This window comes from Barbus barbus (assembly GCF_936440315.1).
Source record: "Barbus barbus genome assembly, chromosome: 10".
Taxonomy (NCBI): domain Eukaryota; kingdom Metazoa; phylum Chordata; class Actinopteri; order Cypriniformes; family Cyprinidae; genus Barbus; species Barbus barbus.
In genome coordinates this window covers 30,109,920-30,136,684 of record NC_136738.1, presented here as the reverse complement: position 1 = coordinate 30,136,684, position 26,765 = coordinate 30,109,920, and the positions used below count along the sequence as shown (strand labels likewise).

At 34.6% G+C, this 26,765-nt stretch overlaps 1 protein-coding gene across 1 annotated transcript; it reads left to right on the top strand.

The window, feature by feature from the left end:
* On the top strand, nucleotides 1-25,594 carry LOC306875911 (tetratricopeptide repeat protein 21B-like). The gene is made up of 29 exons (XM_079426723.1): nucleotides 1-176; nucleotides 764-893; nucleotides 998-1,108; nucleotides 1,720-1,886; nucleotides 2,419-2,541; nucleotides 2,798-2,955; nucleotides 3,946-4,030; nucleotides 4,923-5,021; nucleotides 6,747-6,939; nucleotides 7,839-7,936; nucleotides 8,422-8,622; nucleotides 8,779-8,908; nucleotides 9,688-9,845; nucleotides 9,946-10,170; nucleotides 11,147-11,385; nucleotides 11,822-11,894; nucleotides 12,695-12,805; nucleotides 13,633-13,771; nucleotides 14,674-14,780; nucleotides 17,990-18,178; nucleotides 19,303-19,413; nucleotides 19,755-19,836; nucleotides 19,984-20,134; nucleotides 21,107-21,268; nucleotides 21,368-21,563; nucleotides 21,939-22,163; nucleotides 24,560-24,680; nucleotides 24,772-24,839; nucleotides 25,317-25,594. Exons 1-29 carry the CDS (start codon nucleotides 144-146, stop codon nucleotides 25,392-25,394), a joined length of 3,963 nt encoding a protein of 1,320 aa, XP_079282849.1. The 5' UTR covers nucleotides 1-143; the 3' UTR covers nucleotides 25,395-25,594.
* The last annotated feature ends 1,171 nt before the right edge of the window (nucleotides 25,595-26,765 follow it).

Here is a 26,765-nt window from a genome sequence, read left to right as displayed (position 1 = left end):
GGAAATAGCGGAGTTTGTTTGGTTACTATGATGCTTCATCTGCTTAGCAAAGATGCTATCCGGGTTAGAAAGACCCTCTCCGCACAGAATCGTCTGTTCTGTGTGTTTTCAGGGTTGTTTTGACAGCTGCAGTGTGTGACACTATGGCGGGGGCTGATGATGAGGAATGCGCGCTTGTAAGTCATAATAATCAGAATAGCATCAGAATGTTTTGTGGAAATGCATGTAGTTTCTGAGATGTTTCATATATGCTTAAAAATAAATAAATACCAGCTGAAACAGTATACTCGAAACATAACTTACTGTTTCAGACACATTAAATAATAATCGGAAAAAGCTATTATTGAACATTTAGACAAAATATAAAAGATAAGTAGCTTTTATGGCTCATATAATAATATGATATAGTGATGGAGATCATGCTCACAATAATGATGATTGAGAAATAAACATATACTTTCCTCAAGAGCCTTTTTTGTACGGATAATAAAGTAAACCCAAGTTCAGTCCAGTATGTGTTGATCTTATTATATTACTAACAATATAGAAGTCTTACGTTTACTTGATAAAAACAGTAAAATATTTTTTGTAATATTGTAATATTTTTTTTTTTAAATAAATGACTGGTCAAATGTTCATCTGAAAATTTACTTGTTTAATAGTATATGGTTTTCCAGTATATTGGAATAATTAAAATGCGCTGCATTGCAGGATTGACCCAGTTAATCAGTTTAAACCCTACTGAACTTATTGCCAATTTCAGGCCTTGATCTTATACTACTGCCAGGAAAAGTACTCCAGTCATGTTGTAGATGTTTCCAGTGAAGCTCAAAGGAAATTCAGTCATGATCCAGTCTTCGCATTCCTCCACGCTTATGGGCTGCTCATGCAAGGTGAGGAAACCCCTCTGTTTTCTATCTCTGTCTTCATTTGAGGTCTTGAGAAATGGTCTGAATCCCTTGGCACCTGTTTTTTCTTTGTAATTTTATTGTTGTAGATCAAGTGTTGGATGCCATTCAGGAGCTGGAGCAGCTGAAGGAGAGAGGAGACGTTTCCCTCTGTGTGCTCATGGCTCTGGTTTACGCCCACAAGAAAAGACCAAACCCTGGTAGATCTTTTGCATGTCTTGATTACATTTTCTCTGCAGTGCCGTCAGAATGAGAGTCCAAAAAGCTGATAAAAACATCACAGTAATCCACACCACTCCAGTCCATCAGTTAACGTCTTGTGTAGTGAAAAGCTGCATGTTTGTAAGAAACAAATCCATCATGAAGGCATTTTACTTCTGGCCAAAATGCAAGTGCATAATCCATAATAACACTTCCTCCATTGAAAATGTCCGTCACATCAAAATCCACCAACAGATTTGTTCAGTGCTATTTTGGACTGTTTTAAACAGTGCTTGATCTATGCATATTTTTCTTCTGATTCAAACGAGATGACTTTTTCACTGGAGAAAAAGCTGTATTATGAATCTAGAGGATTTGTATTTTAGCCAGAGGCAAGGGTTTGATGTTAAACACATCTTAATGATTTTTTTCTTGCAAACATGCAGCTTTTTAAATCACAAGATGATAACGGATTTCTTGTGGATTATTGTGATGTTAGTATTAAATGTCTCTTTAATAATCCTTTGTGTTGCATGGAAAATTTGTTAGCATGCAGGTTTGGAGTGATATGCATGTGAATAAATAATAACAAAAGGTGTCTTGCATGTAGACCGTGATGTGATCCAGGAGCTGGATGCAAGGGTGAAGGAGGAGAGGAAGACGGCGAGTCCCAAAGCTCTGTATTACGCTGGCATGCTGCTGTGGCTGCTGGGCCGCAGTGACAAAGCCAGAGAGTATGTGGACAGAATGATCAAGATCTCCAGCGGCTCTAAAGAGGTGAACTAAAAAGCATCTACCCTTTAGATTTCTGCTGAGGCGGCTTTTCATGATGGGAAAAGGACTGATCAATCTGCCTGCATCAAAAGCACAATTATAATAGCGGGAAAAAAATGTTGCATTTTGCAAATTGTGCAGTAAGATGCATTATGAAATTTGGCCTGTTGATCATAAAACACCAAACTATAACTGTTTCAGTTATTAAAAAAATTATATTTATTTATACATCAGGGCTCCAAAAGTAAAGTATGAGTCCTTTAAATGTAGTGATTATCAGGGCTGTTATAGTTAAATAAAACTAAAACCTTAATTTAGTTAACTTAGTTTAATGTGCTAAAATAAATACAAATATATAAAAAAAACAATACAAATACTAAAAATTAAAACTAAAATGAAAACAAAAAATGACAATCTAATTCAAAATATTAATAAAAACTATAAAAGTTTCTCAATGATAACTAATAACACTGATGAGTACCAAATTGTCCACATATTTTGCTGTTTATTTAATATTGGGATCATTGTTTTGTAGGGAATTGTTCTGAAAGGCTGGATTGATCTACGATCTAATAAAGATGCTTATGCAAAGAAGTCTGGGAAATACTTTGACGAGGCCCTGAAGGAGAAAATCGACATTTTTGCTCTGATGGGGAAGGTAACTCTATATCTGATCACCTTTTAATAATTCAACAAACAGAAATGTACTGATTGATGTTCACTTATATAGAATAACTTTTTTCAAAGGTTTACATCTTAAAGGTGATGTGTGTAATTAAAAAACAAATGTGGGAAAAATAGGCATTATTTTCATGGCAATTAAATAGATATAATAAAAATAAAATATTGTATTGTGCATAAATGAAAAACAATGCAATTTGTTTTGTAATGCTCTAATTGTGTCTTTCTGTCAGGTACATTATTATGAATTTCGTCAGAATTATTCTGGTGCTTTAGAGACCATCAACCAGGTGATTGTGAGTTACCCGTCCTTTCTACCTGCCCTGGTCAAGAAGATGAAGCTGCTGTTGATGCTACAGGACTGGGAACAAACTATAGATGCAGCTCAGAGGTAAAACTTTTATTTAATGGTTTAACTAATATTTGTTGTTGTTGGTGTTTTTTAAATACATAAATGCACTCTATACGCTCTCAAAGACTTTCAGAAGCGAGCTGCATACAAGTGCAAATGGAAATTAGATGTGATTCCATGGATTTGTAATGACTGGATCGTTGTTTCTCTTTCCCTGTTGGACGAGGACCAGTGAGAGACAGAATGAAAAGGGCCTTTTAGACTGATCACTAAGAGCCGTGCGAACTCCACCGCGAGACCTCAAAGGGTCTGTGTGAAAACCAGTTCTCTCAGGTGGAGCTGGATTGGGATTGTTCAAGATAATTTATGTACAGTATTTGCTCTAAAATTGCTTTAAAGAGACATTTTGTGAATCAGAGGGACTATAATTTAAACTAAATATTAATATAATTTAAACATAAACAAATAATCCCTGTTTTCCACTAAATGTACATAAGGAAGAATAATATTTAATAATGTTCATTAATATGCATGAATATAGCAATAATAAACACCTCCTCCATATTACATTCACCTCCATATACTTTTTAAAAACATGAAAATATAATGCAGGAACTGCTGTGCCGATGCAAACTAATTTTTGAATTGAATCACTTTGAATAGATTCTTTGAGATCGACCATTTAAACTGATTCCTGGAAATGAATCATACTTCAAACACCAAAAGGACTGTCAAAAGTTTAGTTGTGTAACAAGAAAACACAATATAACAAAATATTCTTCTGCAATAAAAACTGATGACAGGCACATGTGCCTGAACAGAGCGGGTGATATGTGTGAGCTACTAAAAAGTGTTCCCTGAAATAAACAAGCTGAATTATAATGTTTATAATGGATATTGAAGATGTATATCTAAATATTCAGGGAATAAGTGCTTTATGCAAAGACATAAATGCATGTCTCAGAACATCTGTTTTGCACATCAGACTTTGACTTTAATTTCCTGATTCTTTCATCTTCTGAACTTTAGGCTTCTCCAGCGAGATAAAAATAACCTGGAGGCCCTGAGGATGCTGGCGCTGCACTCTCTCTGCAGGGAAGGAGATGTTGGAGAGGTGTGACATTACAAACATGTGTGTTTACTCAGATTAAATGCCAGAAAATCATTCATTATGGGGTCAGATAGTCTGTGGATCGCAATGAAAAGCGTCTGTCACAAGAATACTGCATTCAATTTTGTTCCTGTTGAGTTATTACACTTCAACCTGGCATTAATCCTTCATGAAGTTCTGCTTCATAATTTGAATGTATTTGTGATCAAAACCTGTCAGAAAAGTCTCAATCTGATATAAGGTGATGCATGACAATTCAGATTCAACATTTCATTTGTAAATGAAAATGTATTTGAGTGGTGTCATTGTCAATCATATTTTGTGACTATAAATTTGATTATGCATTTATGAATATATACACTGTCATTCAAAAGTTTGCTTCTTCAAAAGTAAGATTTATTCATTTATTTATTTATTTTACAAGAACTTATTACTTCTATCCAGCAAGGAGACATTAAAACCCATTAACACGACTGTAAAACATTTATAATATAACAAAAGATTCAAATAAATGCTTTTCTTTTAACTTTCTTTTCATTAAAGAATCCTGATGTCTCACGGTTTCCAGAAAAAACTGTTTTCAACATCGATAATAATAAGAAATGAGCAGCAAATCAGCATATTAGAATAATTTCTGAAGGATCGTGTCACACTGAAGCCTGGTGTAATGATGCTGGAAATTCAGCTTTGCTTCACAAATTCCATTTTTACGTTTTAAATTGTACTAATATTTCACAATATCACTGTATTTACGGTATTTTCGATCAAATAAACGCAGCCTTGGAGAGCTAAAGAGACTTATTTCAAAAACATAAAAAAATGTACCGACCTCAAACTTTTGAATGGTTCTCTCTCTCTCTTTAACGAATGTCATTTTTTTTCTTGTCTTCTTTAGTGTGTAAATCAACTATCAAATCTGATCAGCAATCTGGACATTCAAGAACCGAACAATCCGGAGCTCTTCTACAGGATGTCTTTAGCGTTCACTCGAGTGGTAATACTCATCCATGGACACATAACATAATATTCATTTGAACTTGAAGATTAGAATCCTGCAAATCACAAACCAGACAGATTTGCCACATGCTATTATACATTCATGGCCAAAAATATCGGCACCCTTGGTAAATATGATCAAAGAAGGCTGTGAAAATGAATCTGCATTGTTAATCCTTTTGATCTTTTATTTAAAAAAAAAATCAAACCTTTTATTGGATAATAAGAATTTAAAATGGGGGGGAAATATCATTATGAAATTAATATTTTTCTCTAATACACGTTGGCCACAATTAACGGCACCCTTTTATTCAGTATTTTTTTTAAACCTCCATTTGCCAGTTTAACAGCTCTACATTTTCTCCTATAATGCCTGATGAGGTTAGAGAACACCTGACAAGAAATCAGAGACCATTCCTTCATCCAGAATCACTCCAGACCCTTTAGATTCACAGCTCCATGTTGGTTCTTCTTCTCTTCAGTTCACCTCACTCATTTTCTACAGGGTTCAGGTCAGAGGACTGGAATGGCCATAGCAGAAGCTTGGTTTTGTGCTCAATGACCCATTTTTGTGTTGTTTTTGAGGTTTGTGTTTGGATTATTGTCCGGTTGGAAGATCCAAACATGGCCCATTATAAGATTTCTAACAGAGTCAGTCACTTATTGATTTTTTATCTGTTGGTATTTGATAGAATCCATGATGCCATGTGTCTAAACAAGATGTCCAGGACCTCCAGCAGAAATATAGGCCCACAACATCACAAATACAGCAGCAATATTTCATTGTACACATGGGGTACTTTTTATCTCTGTGTTCACCAAACCCATCTTGAGTGTTTGCTGCTAAAAATTTCATTTTTTAGTTACATCTGACCATAAAAGCCAATGCCATTTGAAGTTCCAGTCGTGTTTGATAACTGAATATGCTGGAGGTTGTTCTTAGATGAGCTAGGAGAATTTTTCTGCAATTCTCCAGCTGTGATCCTTGGAGAGTCTTTAGCCACTCAAACTCTACATTAGGACGATATAGACACACGTCCTCTTCCAGGCAGTTTCGTAACATTTTATGTTGATTGGAAATTCTTAATTATTGCCCTGATGGTGGAAATGGGAATTTTCACTGCTCTAGCTCTTTTATTAAAGCCACTTCACTAATTTGTGAAGCTCAATTATCTTTTGCTGCACATCAGAAATATATTCTTTGGTTTTTCTCATTGTGATGGATGATTAAGGGAATTTGGCCTTTGTTTTCGCTCCTATATATATTTCTGTGAAACAGGAAGCCATGGCTGAATAATTTCATATTCATAATCCCCCTGGAGTGCTCAAAATTATGAATATGAATAGGAATATACTTCAGAGATATTTTACTCATAAGAATTTCTAGGGGTGCCAATAATTGTGTCCAATGTGTATTTGAGAAAAACATTTATTTCATAATGATATTTCCCCCCATTTTAAACTCTTATTATCCAATAAAAGGTTAGATTTTTGTGACTTTTTAAAATAAAAGATCAAAACGATTAACCATGCAGATTCATTTTCACAGACTTCTTTGATCGTATTTACCAAGGGTGCCGATATTTTTGGCCATGACTTATATAAACGTGACATGTTCACAAGTGAAACCAGACTGAGCAGGAAATAACATGTTTCGATAAGCTCATAAAAGAAATTATGCTGCAGTTAGATGTGTTGATGTGAATATCTGATCACTCTGCAGTGTGGAAGAGCTGAGAAGGTCCTTCAGCACACTCACAGGATGGTGGAGCGGGCGTTTGCACAGGCTTCAAGCGACTCTGAACTGGCCACAGAGATGGGCTACCAGCTGGTTCTGCTGGGGAGGGTGAAGGAGGCCATGAAATGGTACAAGACAGCGATGACTCTCGATGAGAGCAGCATCTCTGCATTAATAGGTAACAGCAGTTTGAAAGACATAAAGAAAAGAGTGCTTATCAAATAAATTATGATGGATGAGTCACATTCAAAGCCTTTGTAAAATGGCTTTAAATGCACATCTGTGACAACAAATTATATATTAATGTGCAAAGTGGCAATTGAAAACAGTCTACAGTTACACTAATGAATTATTTACAGAATTAGAATTTAGATTTTTTCATCAATACCTGTATTTATATATTGAATAATGAATAGTTGGAAAATTGTCTTTAGTAATTTCTGGTTTTGCCGTCAATTTGTACCGTCAATTTTGCACATTTGCATTAAATTGACATGAGTGATTCAAATCAAACGATCAATTAAAGAAAACTTGTTACAACTTGAAACTTCATTAAAATACTGTCTAGGATCAATGTTGTGATTGTTTACTAAAACTATTAAACTATACTGTAGTTTTCAACATTTGAAGTGGATCAAAAAAGTTCATCAAAGTCATCCTAAGACAAGAGCGAGTACTGTTTTAGGACAACTTTGATGAAAGGTTTTGATCCACTTCAAATGTTGACTACTATATTAAAAATCATTTTGGGTTATTAATATGAATCTGAAATAAAATATAAATATCAGAAAAAAACTTAAACATTTAAAACAAACTAAATGTAATAAGTGGTTACTTAAAATGACTAAAACTAAAATGTAAATAAAAATCAATAAAAGTTAAATAGAATTATGAAAAAAATGTACACAACAAAATTACTAAAACGGAAAATGTAAAAATAAAAGCTAATATCAAATATTAAAAAGTACTATCATGTCTAGCTGTCTAGCACGCCTGGCGTATTTAAAAAAAAAAGTTTTAAATGCATTACTAGAAAGAGCATTAACTGAGTGGTTTTGGGGTTTGGTGTTTGTGCAGGTATCATCAGGTGTCAGCTTATGGAGGGACACATAGAGGATGCAGAACAACAGCTGGAGTTCCTAGCAGAGATCCAGCAGTCCATTGGCAAATCAGGGGTGAGAAACCATTTCAACGACTTACTATGTTAACTTAAAAACCAATATGAGCTCTTGGAGCAATGTTACACAGAGACTCTTTCCAGAATATTTCAACAGAATTAAATAAAAGATAAAGAAAAGCATTTTTGTAGAATAATATCTATGTTTGATTTGGTTTATTAATCCACTTATGTTGTTGAGTCATCCACAGTGCGTAACAGAGCCTGTTTACTCAAACCGAGACTCTTGTCTGTGTGGTTTAGCGCACACTTAAACAAACACGCACATCTGCATAGTGAAAAACAGCTGCCATGTTATATTTGTAGAGGAACAGATGTATAACAGAAACAAAGCTTCCTCCTTTTTTATTTTGAGCTTTGCCTGAGGAATTAAACTGTACAACATTAGTGAACAGATTCATTAGCATGTGACATGGTCTTAAAGCACACGATAAACATAATCATCTTTAAGGGTTGCTTAATCTGCGTGTTTGTGTGTGTTAGGAGCTGTTGTATCTGCGGGCGCTGTTGGCTTTGAAAAAGCGTCGGCCCCCAGACGAGGCGACCAATCTGTTAAACGACACGGTGGACGCACACTTTTCCGCCCTGCAGGGTTTGCCTCTCAGCGTCGAGTACTTTGAAAAGCTCAACCCTGACTTCCTGCTTGAGATCGCCAAGGAATACCTGGCGCTGTCTCCTGCCAAGGTCTTGCCTCTCTTGTGCTGCCTTGCAAACAATCAGAACACACTGTATGCTGCCTAACAACATCCTAGCAACTGTCTTTTGTCCAGCCTTGGTTCTGTGTCTGTCTTGATGAAGATTGCCCCTGTAGTTTATTGGCTGATGTTGTTTTCGCTGCAGGCTCCAGCTCCAGGTCAGCCTCCTGCACCTCAGCTGCAGCACTGTGCATCTGTGCTGGACACGGTGGTCAAAGTAGTGCCTGGACTGCTGCAGGCCGTCTTTCTAATGGCCAAAGTCCGATTTCAGTCAGGTGTGTGCATGTCTGAGTTCTATTTTCTGATAAGTATGATTGTATTGGTATCTTTCCATTTATTTTACAAGCAAAATCAAACATCATGACATTGTTGATCTAATTGGGTGAATCTCTCAAACTTCTTTCACACAGGCAGTATTATTTTAGTATCACTGAGATATTATTATAGTTTTTTATGAATATTTTGAATTAGTTTATTTTTGGATTTAATATTTTCATTTTCATTTTAGACAAAGTTTTAGTATTTAGTTTTTTTTTGTATGTTTTTGTCATTTTTATTACTTATTGTCTATCATTTTTATAATTTTTTTATTTCATTTTGTTATTTTAGTACATAAAGTTAAAATAAATTAAAATGATAAATTTAGCTTTTTTTGGATTTTATTTTAGTTAACATTTATTATTTCAAGTAACAATTTTTTATGTTTAGTTTAAGTTTTAGTTAAGAACCGTATAATAAGACTGCTAATAAGAAAAAAATAATAAGAAACTATATTTTGGCAAAAATAAAACATTATTATTGCATGACAAATAAACAATGTGTCCCCCCCAAAAAAAGTCCCACAAAAATTCTGAAAAAAGCAACCATACAAACAAAAAAAATTCTCAAAAATAATAATAATAAAACACAAAAAAATAAATAATTTTTGTCAATAAGGTTAAGATGCAAAAATGGTCAAATCACTTTTTTTTAATATAAGATATAATTTCTTATTTTTGACCAATTTATTCAGTAAGCCAGGTTTATGCTCTCTTCATATGTTGTCCCCCTACAGGAGATATCGAGGCGGCCCAGAGCAGCGTGCTGCACTGTTTGGATCAGAACCCGGCCCATGCTGACGCCCATCTCCTCATGGCTCAGATCCATCTCATGCAAGGCAACTTCAAACTCTCCTCCCAATCTCTGGAACTCTGCCTCAGCCACAACTTTGAGGTGACAAAAACATCACTGCCAGTCATACTGAACGGCAGAAGGAAACCAGTTTAAATGTATTGATTTGATGGGACTGAATATGTGGATTGTTTGCACTCAGATCCGCGAGCATCCTCTGTATCACCTGATAAAAGCTCAGGCTCAAAGGAAGATGGGGCAGCTTCAGGAGGCCATTCAGACGCTGCAGATGGCCATGAGTCTGTGTGCTGTGAAGAGAACGGGCTCCTCAACAAAAAGACAGAGTAAGAGAGTTGAGCTCAGCTCACCTGACTGCGTATCTGTGTTCCTGGAACTAGCTGAGGCTCTGTGGCTCAATGGAGAACAGGTTAACTTTAAAACTTTTTTCCCCAAACATTTCTTAAAGGAACAGTTCACCCAAAAATGAAAAGTTGCTGAAAATGTACTCACTCTCAGACCATCCAAGATAAGTTTGTTTCTTTATCAGAACAGATTTGGAGAAATGTAGCATGCTCACCAATGTATCCTCTGCAGTGAATGGGTGCCATCAGAATAAGAGTCCAAACAGCTGATAAAAACAGCACAATAATTTACAAGTAATCCATACAACACTAGTCCATAAATTAATATCTTGTGAAGCCAAAAGCTCTGTATTTGTAAGAAACAAGTTCATAATGAACCTGTGCTACTGGCCATAATCCAGAATAATGCTTTCTCCAATGAACAGTCTATCTCTTGTTGTCCTTTTATGTCAGAATCCATTGACATATTTAATTAGAACTGTTTTGGGCTGTTTTCACTAGTAAATGGTGATTGATCTGTGCATATTTCTCTCTTGATTCAGACAGGAAAACGTTTTCACTATAGAAAGCAGTATTATGGATAGAAGACTCGTATTTTATCTGGAAGCAACGTTTTGAGGTTAAAAATGTGTTAATGATGAATTTGTTTCTTATAAACATGCAGCTCTTCACTTCACTAGATGTTAATTGATGGACTGGAGTGGTGTGGATTATTGTGGTGTTTTTATCAGCTGTTTGGACTCTCATTCTGACGGCACCCATTCACTGCAGAGCATCCATTGGTGAGCAAGTGATGGAATGCTACATTTCTACAAGTCTGCTCTGATGCAGAAACAAACTCATCTATCTTGAATGGCTGGAGCATGAGTAAATTTGAGCAATTTCTTTCGTTTTTGGGTGAACTATTCCTTTAATAAATCTTCACTCTTTAATAATAAATAGTGTGGTTTATTAGTGTTATTTTGGTCTGTATTGTAGTAAAATGAATATTACTTTTGCTAGTGCTTTGTTTTAGGGGTTAAAAGTTGTTCTGAATTTCAGCATGAGGCAGCTAAAGTGATGCAGGATGCCATAAATGAATTCACGGGCACTCCAGAGGAGCTTCGAGTCACTATTGCCAATGCAGACCTGGCGCTAATGCGAGGAGACACAGAACTGGCACTGAGCATGCTCAGAAACATCACGCCAGAGCAGCCCTACTATATACAGGCCAAAGAAAAAATGGCAGACATCTACCTGAACCACAGGAAAGAGAAACGGCTTTACGTGAGCTGCTATAGGTAATGCATTTTAATTAGTCAAATTTAGTCCTCATATTCACTACATGTATTATAGCTTACAGAATATGGGTGAATATCATAAATTCATGTCCAGGTTAGATTTTACCTTAAAATCAAAACAGTACTTGACATAAAACCTGTGCTACGTAATTATTGCATAATAATACATAATTACTATATTACATGATTTTTTTTGCATATTCAACGTAATATTTCATGACAATCACATTTTCCCTAAAATATTATTAACAACTGTAGTTCATCAAACAAGCTAGTGATAGTGTTTAGGTGGCCTATTTAGGTGTGTAACACAAGGCCTGCCTCTCCAGGTTGTTATTTATGTGTTGACAAGCTTTAACGCAAGCTCTGATACACCTGTGCAATCTTCAGACACTCATATTCATGCAGAACATTAATGTATCTGTGTTCTCATCAGGGATTTGGTGGACAAATTGCCGAGCCCACATACCTTCCTGTTACTCGGCGATGCCTACATGAACATTCAGGAGGTGGGAGAGATTCTAGTTGTTTATTCTAATGTTTACATTTGTGTTGAATATCGCAGTTAGCAAAGGTCTTTGTTTAGAAACTCAAATATGTGTTTTTTTTTTTTTATATGATGTCTCAACCCGCACGCAAATATTTACTACACAGTGTAAACTGTTATTTTTTTTTTTTACACGGTTCCATTATTTTATTTTTTTTACATTTTTATCATTACAGATTATTATTACAAAAATGTATTTCTACTTTAATTCTCATTGTTCTCACTGGTGATTTTTTTTTTTTTTTTTTTTTTTTAAACCAGCAATTTAAAGGCAATACAACAACTATATATAATAATGGTCCAAAAAATACTATACAAATAAAATATCAAAATTAAAACAAAAATGACTTAATGTATGTAAATGTAAACATGTAATGTAAAAAAAAATGTTTTACTTTACATGTAATGAATCTAGAATATATGAAAGTTTCACTTTTTGAAGTTTTTCACGATATTCAAATGTTTTTGTGATGCACCCGTATATATTTTTTGCATAACAGTTTTATTTTATTATGTATTTATTTATTTATTTGCATTAAGGTAATGAGAACTACACAGAAAATGTATTAAATTATTAATATATAGATATACTGAATATATAATACTGTTAAAAATATGTGAAAAATGTTTTTTTTTTTTTTTCATGAGATTCACCTAAACATGGTATCTGTCATGTCTAATGAGTCCTTAACTTCCAGTTGGACATAATAATTTTTTGTCATCCCATTGCTTGTGTATGGAAATAATGTTCTCTGCTGACAGCCGGAGCTGGCCATTGAGGTGTATGAACAAGCCCTGAAGAAAAACCCCAAAGATGGAGCCGTGACCAGTAAGATTGGAAAAGCACTTGTCAAGACCCACAACTATGTGAAGGTAAGTGAGGAAGAGTCTTTGCAATAATATCTCTTTTAAACTAAGTGTGTGAGTTTTCAAAAGGAGCTAATTTGGAAAAAAGCCCACTACAGTCAAAAGATTTTGAACAGTAAGATTGTTAATGGTTTTTACACAAGGCTCTTCTGCAGCAAAAACAGTACAGTTTTGAAATATTTTAGTTTTCTATTTTAATACATTTTAAAATGTAATATATTCCTGTGATTTCAAAGCTGAATTTTTAGCATCATTACTCCGGTCACGTGAAATCATTCTAATATGCTGCTTTGCTGCTCAAAAAACATTTATTATTATTATTATTATTATGTTGAAAACTGCTTTTTCAGGTTTCTTCGATTTATCTGAAATAGAAATCGTTTTAAAGAATCCTGAAAAAAATTTACTCAACTGTTTTAAATATTGATAATAATAATTTTAAAAAATGTTTCTTGAACAGTAAATCAGCACATTATAATGATTTCTGAAGCATCATGTGACACTGAAGAGTGGAGCAATGATGCTGAAAATTCAGCTTTGCATCACAGGAATAAACTACATTTTAAAACATATTCAGAAAGAAAGCAGTTGTTTTAAATAATAAAAATATTTCACAATCTAACTGCTTTTGCTGTATTTTGGATCAAATAAATGCAGGTGAGCAGAAGAGAATTCTTTAAAAAGTAGCATTGGTAATGCATTTCTGTTTTAAAATGCAAAAAGAGGTCTTATTCAGTGGGGATTGTCAGTAAGAGTAAACGTAGCTTCCTTGGTTAGAAGCATTTTCCTCGGCCTCTGTTAAAAATGCAGTTTCTCTATATAACTTTTCCCAGGCAATTAACTATTATGAAGCGGCGCTGAAGAGCGGGAAGCAGAATTTCCTGCGTTACGACTTGGCTGACCTGCTCATGAAGCTCAGACAGTACGAACGCTGTGAAAACGTCCTGCAAGAGGCTCTCACACATGATCCTGGTGAGAAACCGTTCAGTTATTGTGAAATGGGGACATCTCTCTTCAGTCACCCCTAAAAAGAGATTTTGTATTAGTGCTTCATTCAAATTGGACTTAAAGTGCAGTTTCCAAAATATTAGTGGAGATTTGAGCTTGTTTAGATTTTGTGCGTGATATTTTTAAGTCTGATAAGGGATGAAATGTGTTTAAGCAAGGTGTGTGTATTCAACAAAATGTCACATGACTGACCTATTAAATCAGGACTGTCCTTTGGGTGTGTCATGGGAGAACATGGATGTGCATTTTGATTGATGTTTGGAAGCTGGTTCAGCTTAATGTAATTTAAAAAAAATGGTGTAATACACAGTGCAGTTGCTTTTCAATGTATTTGGATTTCTCTGTTAAATCCAAAACAGAGAAATCACAAAATTACTAATGAAAACTTAAAATATAGAAAATAAAAGCTAATTCAGAATAATAAAACTAATAAAAAAAAAGAAAAAAAATTTGGGGCAAGTCGGCAAATTTGGGGCAAGTCGTGGACTAATGGTTAGAGAGTCGGACTCGTAATCGAAAGGTTGCGGGTTCGAGTCCCCGGCCGGCAGGAATTGTAGGTGGGGGGAGTGAATGTCCAGCGCTCTCTCCACCCTCAATACCACGACTGAGGTGCCCTTGAGCAAGGCACCGAACCCCCAACTGCTCCCCGGGCGCCGCAGCATGACTGCCCACTGCTCCGGGTGTGTGTTCACGGTGTGTGTGTGTGTGTGTGTGTGTGCATTTGTTCACTACTCACTGCTGTGTGTGTGCACTTGGATGGGTTAAACGCAGAGCACCAATTTCGAGTATGGGTCACCATACTTGACAATACGTCACGACTTTTCTTCAAGTGCGATCAGTTGCGTGTTTCTGTCTTTATTTTTCAGTGCATGAACTGCTGCTTCTTACCGAAGATTGTCGCTATCTTGTGCTTCTCGCCAAAGGCCAGAGCAAAGTCAATAAAAATGACGAAGCGCTACTGTCCTTACAGAGAGTGAGTTGTGTCTTTTTCTCGGAAACAGTGTTGTTATTATTAGCTATTTCAAAACTTACTTTACTTTGCAAGTAACTGAAATAAATAATACGTTTAAGTACTAAAGTTACTAACATAAATTTATTTTCATTTTTTTTTTGTACCAATTTTTATTTTAGTCTTGATTGATTGGTTGATTGATTGATTGATTGATTGATTTATAGTTAATTCGTTGGTTAAGTTAGTTTTATTGTAATGAGAACTAGGAGGGAAAATGTGTTGTCATGAAAATATTTAAGCAAATCAGTATATATTATATTAAATTCATTTTATATTGAAAATGTAATTTTGTTGAGATTTATTTATTCTGAAACTAAATTTAAACTAAATAAAAATAAATGGAAGCTAATTAGAATTAGAATTAAATACAAAACAGAGAAATCACAAAATTACTAATGAAAACTTAAAATATAAAAATAAAAGCTAATTCAGAATATTAAAACTTTTAAGAAAAAGAAAAAAATATATATACATGTATTAATATAAATATAATATAAATATAAGGTCATATATATATATGACCTTGGACCACAAAACCAGTCTTAAGTGTCAATTTTCTGAAATTGAGATTTATGCATAATTTGAAAGCTGAATAAATAAGCTTTCCATTGATGTATGGTTTGTTAGGATCTGACAATATTTAGCCGAGATAGAACTATCTGGAATCTGAGGGTGCAACAAAAAATCTAAATATTGATAAAATCACCTTTAAAGTTGTCCAAATGAAGTTCCTAGCAATGCATATTACTAATCAAAAATGAAGTTTTTATATAATTACGGTAAGAAATTTACAAAATATCTTCATGAAACATGATCTTTACTTAATATCCTAATGATTTTTGGCATAAAAGAACAATTTGCTACAAATATACCCCAGCGACTTAAGGTTTTGTGGTCCAGGGTCACATATATATATATATATATATATATATATATATATATATATATATAATATATAATATATATATATATATATATATATATATATATATAATATAATAGTTAATAGTCATAGTTAAATAAATATATATATATCTCCTATATATATATATATATATATATATATATATATATATATATATATATATACAATACTTATGGAGGGCACTGTATGTATGTGTATATATATATTATATGCACACACACACAGTGCCCTCCATAAGTATTGGAACAGTAAAGACAAAATTGCTCTGTTGGCTGTGGAGTCAAGACATTTGCAAATATGATTAAAATCTGAATATGAGACAAAACTACAGAATATCACGTTTTATTTTTGGGTGATTCAACACATACATGTTTTACCAAATAAAAAGATCAGCACTTTTAGAGTTCATCCCACTCATTGATGTGAGCATAAGTATTGGGACAGTTGAACATAAGGCAGATATAAAAGATTAAAAGCTATTATTTAGTTGCAGATCCACAATCACAGCAGTGAGTCTGTGACCCATAGACATCACCAGACTCTTGGTCTCATCCTTTGAAATACTTTTCCCAGCCTTTAATGCAGTCAATTCCAATTGTTGCTTGTTTTGGGGAGTTTCTGCCTTTACTCTCCTCTTCAGCTGCTGAAATTCATGTTCAATCGGATTTAAATCTGGAGATTGACTTGGGAAATCTAAGACTTTCCATTTCTTTGCCCTTATATATTCCTTGACTTAACTGGCAGGGTGTTTTGGGTCATTGTCCTGATGCAATATGAAGCACTTCCCAATGAATCTGGTGGCATTTTCTTGAATATTGGTAGGCAAGATGGTTTTGTACCCTTCCAAATTCATTCTGCTTCTGTCATCATACATTAAGTCATCAGGAAAGTTGAGAGGGTCTGTTCCAGAGACAGCCATGCATGCCCATGCCATGACACCACCTTCACCGTGCTTTACAGATGAGGCTGTATGCTTGGGATCATTTGCAGTTCCCTTTTTTCTCCACATTTCTGCTTTCCCATCAGTTAGATAAAGGTTCATCTTTGTCTCATCGGTCCATAAACACAGTTCCAAAACTCTTCTGTCTCACCTTTGAGCTTTTTTGCAAATTCTAATCTTGCCTTTCTATTTTTGGTGCTGGTCAGAGGTTTGCATCTTGCTGTGTAGCATCTGTAATTCTGTGTCAAAGTCTCCTGAGGACAGTAGATTGTCAGAGCATCACCCCAGCTTTCTGGAAGTTGTTGGTGATTTTACAGACACGTCTTTTAGGCTTCATTTTCACAGCTTTAATGATTTGTCTGTCATCAACTACTGTTGTTTTCTCAGCCGATCAGGTCGTTGTTGGTTGCTGGTGTCGCTGGTGGTTTCCAAACTCTTGATTTCTCCATGTCCTTTGTTTTTGCTATAGCTCTAACTGACTTCCTCTTTTCTTTTATCACCCAAATTGCTTGCTTTTCTCTCAAAGTCAGCTCCCTCATCTTCATCCTGGTTTGTGTGTGTCATCATCGAATACAAGATTCAGAATGCAGAAGTAATGGATATAACTGATACGACACATTCCCTGCTTTTAATATCTGAAGAATGAATGCAACAGGACACAGCTGACCACTTAGAAAGACCTGTGAGGCAACTTCTCCAATACTTATGCTCACATCAGATAGAGGGATGAACTCTAAAAGTGCTGAACTTCTTAGCTGGTAAAACATCTGTGTTGAATCACCCGATAATAAAATGTGACATTATGTAGTTTTGTCTCATATTCATCTTTTAATCATATTTGGAAATGTCTTGACTCCACAGCCAACAGAGCAATTTTGTCTTTACTTTTCACTGTGTGTATATATATATATATATATATATATATATATATATATATATATATATATATATATATATATATATATATATATATATATATATATATATATATATATATATATATATATATATATAATCAAAATATTAAAAACTATAATCGTATATTAATAATACTAAAATAATACTACTCTGAAAGCATCCAAAAGCTCACCTCAAACCCACAAGACCAATTTACATTCAAAGCCTCCTAAATTTATTAATTTATATTTCATGTAGTATACAAGTATGATATCAAGTATATAACTAAAGATACTTTGGAGGGTGAGAAAATGCTGACAGAATTGAAATTTTCAAGGTGAAGTGTTCCTTTAATTTCACGCCCAAAGCAGTTGTTTGAATTGTTGTGAAATTGTTCTTCCTCCTCAGGCGAGGGATGTGCAGGCGAAGGTTCTGAAGCGCGCTCAGCTGGAGCAGCCCGACTCGGTGCCTGCGCAGAAGCAGCTCGCCGCAGAGATCTGCGCCGAAATCGCCAAACACTGCAGCAGCCAGCGCGGCTACGAACGAGCCGTCAAGTTCTACAAAGAGGCGCTTGTGTACTGTGAAAGTGACAGCAAGGTCAGTGTGGCCCGGATCAGTGAGTCCAGTGTGTTCCTCTGCAGCTGGATCTGTCCATGTGCTGCATATGAACACGGCACAGGCCTGCATTTGACTGCAAACCATCACAAATCAATCTATTGATTATTTACAATAAATATATACTACATTATATATTATTAAATAGCTTATATATTTGTATATATTAAGTAAATACTGTATGTGGTGAGGATTAATATGGGATAATTCATTGAAGTACACACTTTGCAAATGAAAAGTGCTTCACCTAAATTTATTTGCTCTTTTTATTTGGAACTATATTGACATAAAAGCACAAAAATTGTCATCTTGATTTCAAAACAGTATAAATAAAACTATAAAATGCTTATAATGTTATTTAAATGTTCAAATATAATATATGTTTTTTTTATTTCAGCTAGTTCCTAAGACAGTATGTCTCCTTTTTGTGTAGTTTATCATGATTTACTAACAAAACTAAAGTTAAAACCAAGATAAAAGTTACATAAACTATATGGATGTGCATAAATGCTAAAAATGCTGAAAAAAAAACAACAAAATCACTGAAACTAACAAAAATTACAATGAAAAATAAAATTAACATTTGATTCAAAATATGAATAAAAACTGTAATAGTACATCAGTTATACTAAAATAACACTTAAATGAACTTAAAACACATTTATATTAAGTTGTTGTTAAAATGTAAATAAATAATATTGCATATAATATTTATTTTTTCTATTATTTATTATTATTATTTTAATTCACACTTAAGCACAGTTTACATTTGTCAACAAAGCTAGTAATTATAAGCATTCAAGTGCAGTACATTTACATCCATGAATTTAGCAGATACTTTTATCCAAACTGACTTTAAATCATGTGCCAAATGAATAAATGTTTTTTGCTGTTCTTTTTTTTTTCTTTTAATGTGCAAGATAATAAATTGAACACATATATATAAAAAAGCATGCATTAATGAATGCACTTAAATAAAAAATGCATGTAAATAAAAATTTGAAACTTTTTGACAGAATATAATGATTCTTTTCAAAAGCAGCAGATGTTCCAGTGTCCCCTGTGATCAGCTGTGCAAGTAAATGTGTGTCTGTGTGTTTGATCAGGTGATGTTGGAACTGGCTCAGCTGTATCTTACTCTGGATGATGTCGAGGCCTGTCAGCAGCAGTGCAGTGCCATTCTGAAGAACGATCCGGTCAATGAGTCGGCTACACTGGTCAGTTTCCTTAAACAGATGCTCCTCTCTCATAACCTCACACCAATGGACTAATCAAATCAATCTGGAGGCGGAATAAACATCTTGAGTGTGTAGAGTGCAACAATAGAGTTCTGAAATGAAAATTCTCATTCATTTTCTCCATAGAAATTGATTTAAACAGTAGCATTTAAACGTTCAAGTCAAACTTTTTCCAAAAAATGTTATTTTTTAAATTCAGTTATGTTAAGATATTTTTACACTAAAACCTGCATATTCTCCCACTGCTCTTTTTTTTTTTTTCCTTTTCTTATAGCTTTGCTAGGCAGAAATGTGGTGAAATTCTCTTATCTGTTTGTTAGATGATGGCAGATCTTATGTTCAGGAAGCAGGACTATGAACAGGCTGTATTTCACTTCCAGCAGCTCTTGGAAAGGAAACCAGGTGTGTTGTTCATCTTCTGACCTTTCAAACGATTACGCCGTTGTTGCAGCAGCCCCCTCAGCTTTCCTTCCAGATACTCGTCTGAGCCGCAGGGGAAACCTAAGCAACCAGGAAGCTGTAATGAACTCATTTAATCTCTTCCCCTAGACAACTACCCAACGCTGTCCCGCCTCATTGATCTGCTGCGCAGAGCCGGCAAACTGGAGGAGGTTCCAAGATTCCTCGAGATGGCAGAGAAACACTCATCGAGGGCCAAGTTTGAGCCTGGATACAACTACTGCAAAGGGCTCTACCTGTGGTATGACTATAAAACATGAAATAGAGGGTTATGCTTTATGATGGTAATATAAGGATTCCATGGGGGTTCATTAGCTAATAAGCTAATATACTAAATCATACAAATTGTTTTTTTTAATTATGAATTCATTTTAATTTTAGGATCAAAATAAAACACTTCATAAACAAGTTACATTTTATTTGCATACCTTAGTGTCATGTGACCATTAACTGACTTCAGAGAACAGTGAACATGTGAAAAGTATTTAAATATTAACTTAAAATGTCAGATGTTAGTTAAATATTTTATGCCAAGTATGACATACTGCCACTTCACTTCATGTCAAAAGAGGTCAGTAAAATATAAATTTTTTGAGAAAATATATATTTTTTTTAAAGGAGTGACATAAATTGTTCAATAGTGACCGCAAAGACCTTTACATTGTTACCAAAAATGTGTAAGTTATTCTATATTCACAGCATACTATATATATATATATATATATATATATATGTAGGATGCACATTAAAGAGTTACAGTAAAGACATTTATAATGTTGCAAAACATTTATATTTGAAATAAATGCTGTTCTTTTGGACTTTCCGTGTAACAAAGAATCCTTTAAAATCAAAAACTAAAGTCAAAAATCTGTTAAAATGATTGCAATTTCCACAAAAATATTTAGTAGCACAACATTTTTCAACACTGATAATAATAATGAATTTTTTTTGAGCAGCAAATCAGCATATTAGAATGATTTCTGAAGAATCGTGGGACATTTTAGCATTTTGAAATGTATTCATATAGAAAACAGTTACTTGAAATTGTACAAAAAAATCACAGTATTACTGACAACAACGTTTGTGAATTATTTCTCTGAAATACTTGTTTGTGATTAGTCATATGCATATTATAAATGTGTGACATCAGTCTTAGCTTTTGATTGCTGAATTGAATACAATAAGGACATGAATGTTGATCTACTTCTCAAAGGTACACCGGTGAACCTAATGATGGGTTACGTCACTTTAACAAAGCCAGGAAGGACAATGACTGGGGCCAGAACGCAGTGTACAACATGATAGAGATTTGTCTCAATCCTGACAATGAGACCATAGGAGGAGAGGTGTTTGAGAACCTGGATGGAGACATGGGGTACGTCCTGATCCGTCACTCAAGATGCATCCCATTAGTGTCCTTTATTCTGTATATACTGTATTGCACAAATGATGCATTTCACTTGTTTGTGTTCAGAAACTCTACAGAGAAGCAGGAGTCAGAGCAGCTGGCCGTGAGAACGGCGGAGAAGCTCTTAAAAGAACTGAAGCCGCAAACCCCAGCGGGACACGTACAGCTGCGCATCCTGGAGAACTACTGCTATCTGGCCACCAAACAGAAAGCCAACGTGGAAAGAGCTCTCAACGTGTTCATTGAGATCGCAAACAGTGAGGTGTGTGAACATCACATGATGGATATGTTAAATACACACACATGCACACTGCTTTTATATATTCCTGAATCACTCCTTCAAGACAAACTTAGACTTGAGTTCAGAATGTTTATTTAGAAACAATGCTGAATAGTTGAAAGAAAACCTCCAAAATACCCATCTAGGTGTTTATTTTTATTATACTTTATCTATTTGTGTCTGTAGATTTCAGTTATAATGCATATCTTTAAAGGCTGTTTCTCAAGAAATCCAATGTCAGAAATCTCCATTTCAGTATCACTTACACCAAACTTTACCATTTGTTCAATCCTCCTCTTTCATGCATCACAACGACATTTACTCAACTACGCCTAAATGTCTGTTTGTTCTTTACAGAAAGATTATGTTCCTGCACTGCTTGCCATGGCCACTGCCTACATGATCCTAAAGCAAACCCCTCGAGCCCGAAACCAGCTCAAACGCATCGCCAAGATGAACTGGAACATCATTGATGCGGATGAGTTTGAAAAGAGCTGGCTGCTTCTGGCCGACATCTACATTCAGTCGGGAAAATACGACATGGCAGGAGAGCTGCTGAAGAGATGCCTTCGACACAACAAGGTGACGTTGAATTCATTCAGCTGCAGTATATATCACGATTTCTGCTGAAAATTCAGCTGAAAAATAGTAAAAGATAAGTATTTTTAAAGGTAGGGTAGGTGATTTCTTAGAGACTAGCAATAGCAAGCTTTGAAAGCATAAGGTCCCACCCTCTCTGCAAATCACTCTCACAGTGAAAGTGTCCGTTTCCTATCTAATCCCGTCAACTTGCAGAATGGGGCTTTTCATATTATTAGCAAAGCGTTTCTACCCAAGGATGTTGATTTTTAGAAGGTATCTGTTTGAGATGGCGAACAAGAATGTGGTTTGTGTAACATTAGCAACACCTTTTCATTATCTGTTTGATAACTTAATCAAGCCAAAAGCTAATGATATCCATTACTTATACATGTCCAGCGTTGTAGAGAGCGATAGATAAAATGCATTACCATTCTTATACATGGACTTGCAGAAAAGTAATTCACTCTTTCTCTTCTTTGAAATCCGTTTCTGTTTCAAACATATATGGCTGAATGAATGCAATATCGGCACTTGCCATTGTGTTGCATTTACTTACTTCAGTTAACAAAGTAAAAATGGAGCATGTAGTCAGATGGACAAATTTAAATATTCATGAATCTGTGTATTCTAAATGAGGTATGGGTGTAGAGTTATATTCAAGCCAAAAATGTTTAAATATTCCATTTTGATTATAAAAATTAGTTTTAAGGGTTAAAATTAGTGCCTACAGGGGAAAATGTCTCTTTTTAGATGATCTAGTGAATTAAACCTTCAACACATTTGATTAATTTTTCTTTTTATTTGTGACTTGATGAACAAAATCCAAAAGTGTGCAAAAAACTTGCTTGCAAACTTTCAGAATATCTCAAATTAGGGATGCATGATATTATCGGACTGATATCGGAATCGGCCGATAACGGCTTTAAATGTAAATATCGGCATCGGCCCGATATAAAAAAATATGCCGATATCATGTCTTGCCGATAAGAAGAATAACTCACATGTGCTCAAGGGTGTGCTAGCGATTAGATCACGTCAGCAGTGTGGCCCATTCTTGAAGCAAGGTTTGATGATTCGATTGACTGTTTTGGATGGTTTAATCTGAGAATGCAGGTACAGAATGACGCGTTCAGTGTATATAGATATAGATAGATAGGTCGGTAAGGCGTTTTAATTCCGTAGGGGGGCGCTGTTAACCTAATTCATAAAATGAAAGTAAAATACACAAATAATATTTAGATTTTGATTAAATAAAGCAATTGATGTCATAAAATCATGAGTATGTTTCGATTTAAAGGTCAGAATCTATAGCTTACATGAATAAAAAAGTCACAAACATGACACTTGTAAATTAAATAATTTTACACTGATTTATTCATTAATTTGAAATATTACACATTTTTAATTACACACAATTTTTACAACTCTTTTGCTTTAGACCATCTACACTCTGTCTGCTGTGTTAAATACAACCAAAGTCTCTTTAAGACTCTAAGACATCGGCCATCTTTGAAACGCCTCTCGGGCATGCAAGTGCAGCTCCTATCTCTTTGAATGGGGAAACATCAAATTCTCCAAAACTGTTCACTAAAATTACGATTAAATTTAATATTTGAAACCACCAAAGAAATCTTGACAACAACTGTGTCATAAATGTTGTTTTTTTTGCTCAAATAGCATTATAAAAAGCTTATTTTTCAGGCTAGATCAGCCAGTGTGAATGCACAGTCCTCATCGCACGTCTCAGAACGCTGACTGTTTCTATAGCAACCGGGACTTCTAACGACAGCTGCAGTGACGCGCTGACTTTACAGATTAGCGATGGGCTCCTTCATTCAAAAGGCGGGCTTCCTGTGATTGAGCGGCCATATTGAGTGTTGTATTTTTCCCCATGCAAAACTATATGAATGACACGTCTTCGGTATTCTATAGTCTTTGATACAACCCAATCGCTGGGTTTGTCCATATTTTACCCAGCGCTGGGTTGTATTTAACCTGGCATTTTTAATATTAAATCTTAAAATAAAATGTTAGTTACCACTGCATTTTTCTGAAAAAAAACAAATGCATTGATTGATACATAGTTGATTCATAGTTATTCTCAAAGCTTCAATGTTCTGCCATTATAAAATAACGTCATTATTGTTTACTTAATTATAACAAATAAGTTCTTGTTAAAAACAAACCAAAAATAAAAATAATTTGCTTAGAATTTGCACACAGGAGAGACTAGGTGTTGTTTCCAAACAAAAGAAAATATATCGGTATCATCATCGGCTATCAGCCAAAATGAGTTGGAAAAATATCGGATTTTGGCAAAAATCCAATATTGTGCATCCCTATCCAAAATATTAAAAACACTTACAGAATGATGTCTTAACATGTTTTTATAACAGTCCTGCTGCAAGGCGTACGAGTACATGGGCTACATTATGGAGAAGGAGCAGTCGTTCAGAGATGCTGCCATGAATTATGAAATGGCCTGGAAGTACAGCAATCAAACCAATCCCACTATCGGTAAGATTAAAGCCCCTCTGACGCTCTGTACTGTTCTCATGTGTGTGTGTTCACATCTCTTATTGACATCAGCATGATGTTTGTTTACCAGGCTACAAGCTCGCGTTCAATTATCTGAAGGCCAAGAGACATGTGGATGCTATAGATGTGTGCCATAAAGTGAGTACGCAAGAAATCCTGCCGCGAATATAAACATCTAAATTAGTAAATACTGTACTGAGACCAGCGGTCAGATTCCAGAAGCAAAATTCCAGACATTTTTTCCATAGAAAAAGAAGTTTTTACAAATAATGTTTAAACCTTTCTAGACAGACCATACCATACCTTGAACTATTCAGTGATAAGTTTAATCGCCAAAATCTGCCAAAAACTCTGCAATCTCAAACAATTCTGCAATATTTATATATTTGGCAATACATTTAAAATATATTTCATCTTTAAAATCAATTGTATAGTCAGTAGTTTTATATTTGTATCATCTTTATTTGAATTATTATAATGTAATTTGTATATAATTTATTATATTATATTTAAAACTTTACTAAAAATATAATAGCTAAAAATATATTAAATGCAATTTTAAAAAAAAAGTATCCTGTTGCATCTTTTTTTCTTTCTTGCGTCTCACACCCTCAGGTTTTGGACGCACATCCCAACTATCCACGCATCAGGAAGGACATCTTGGACAAAGCAAGAGCAGCTTTAAGATTGTGACAGAAAGACTGGTGTGTTGTGTGCTGTTGCTCAATTGTGATCTCATCTGTAATTTCATATAAAGTGCATTTATAAGTGTCAGTATATGAAATATTTTGATATGACTACATGTGGTGTTCATTCAACATTAAAATCAATCATTAATAACGGTGCAAGATTTTTCCTAATGTAAACAGAAATAAATAAACATTTGAAAACACTGTCAGGCTACAGATTCCATAATATGCACATTTTCTGTTTGTAGCAAAGCACGCTGCACAGATTACTGATTCCCACAGTGCAATGGGCTTGACCTTGCATTCTCATTGTGTCTCTTTTTGCCTCTTTAGTTGACCTGGTTGGCAAACATTAGAACATTTTTGCCTAAAATTGACTCAAAACTACAACTTTTAATTTCCAAGATGATAACAGTGAGGTCATGTAAGAACAATGTAGCATAAGTTTAACTTCATTCTGGGTGGAATACTAGCATACTGCTTACTTCATACTGCACAGTACATGCTATATAATATCTACTTTTTTTTTTTCTTTAACTATGCAGTATGCAATATGTATGGCTTTGTTTAGAGTTCATCAAATGAAAATATAAGGCAGAATTTATTTCTCTTCGAGTTTTCTGGCCTCAAGAGCATGGATTTTGTCCTGAATCTGTGTTGTATGTGCCTCTTGAACTCAGGGCAGAATTGAATCAGTTTATTTTTCCATTACAACTCTTTAACCATCTAATGCTGGTGTCCACTACAGATGGTGTGATGTTGCATCCAATCCATATATATATATATATATATATATGTATATATATATATATATATGTATAATAAACCTTTTATATACATATATTTAAATGACATTGTTTTCTTTATAATTACATTTATTTAAATAAATATTAGAATATACTTTTTCTTAATTATATAAAGGCATATATCCAGGGATCAATTTCCTGGAATTTGTCCAAATATAGTCTCTCAGATGTGGGGTTTTGTGAGATTTACAGAATAAACTTTTAGCTTGTTATGGAAAAGAACTTCAGTTGTGCAATAAATCCACATCAATTTGATGTCAAATAATAAACTTTGAGTTTCATCAGAAGCAGTATGCATATGTCAACCTCCAGCAAGAGTCCGACTTTCTCACTGAACTCTATTACAGCGAGATTCAACGCGAAGCGACACAGAGGGAAGTTAAATCTCCAGGATCCTACAGATGAACACCCTGAGCCTCTCTGGTATTCTTCTCTTGTCCGGTTCGTGTCCGGTTTCTTTTCTTTGCCCTGCAAACACAGAAGCTCTCTATGAAGTCCATGTGCATGGGGGACACGGTGATGAAAATCCTCAGGCTGAGCATGTCTGGTGAGTGTTTTCTACATCTACC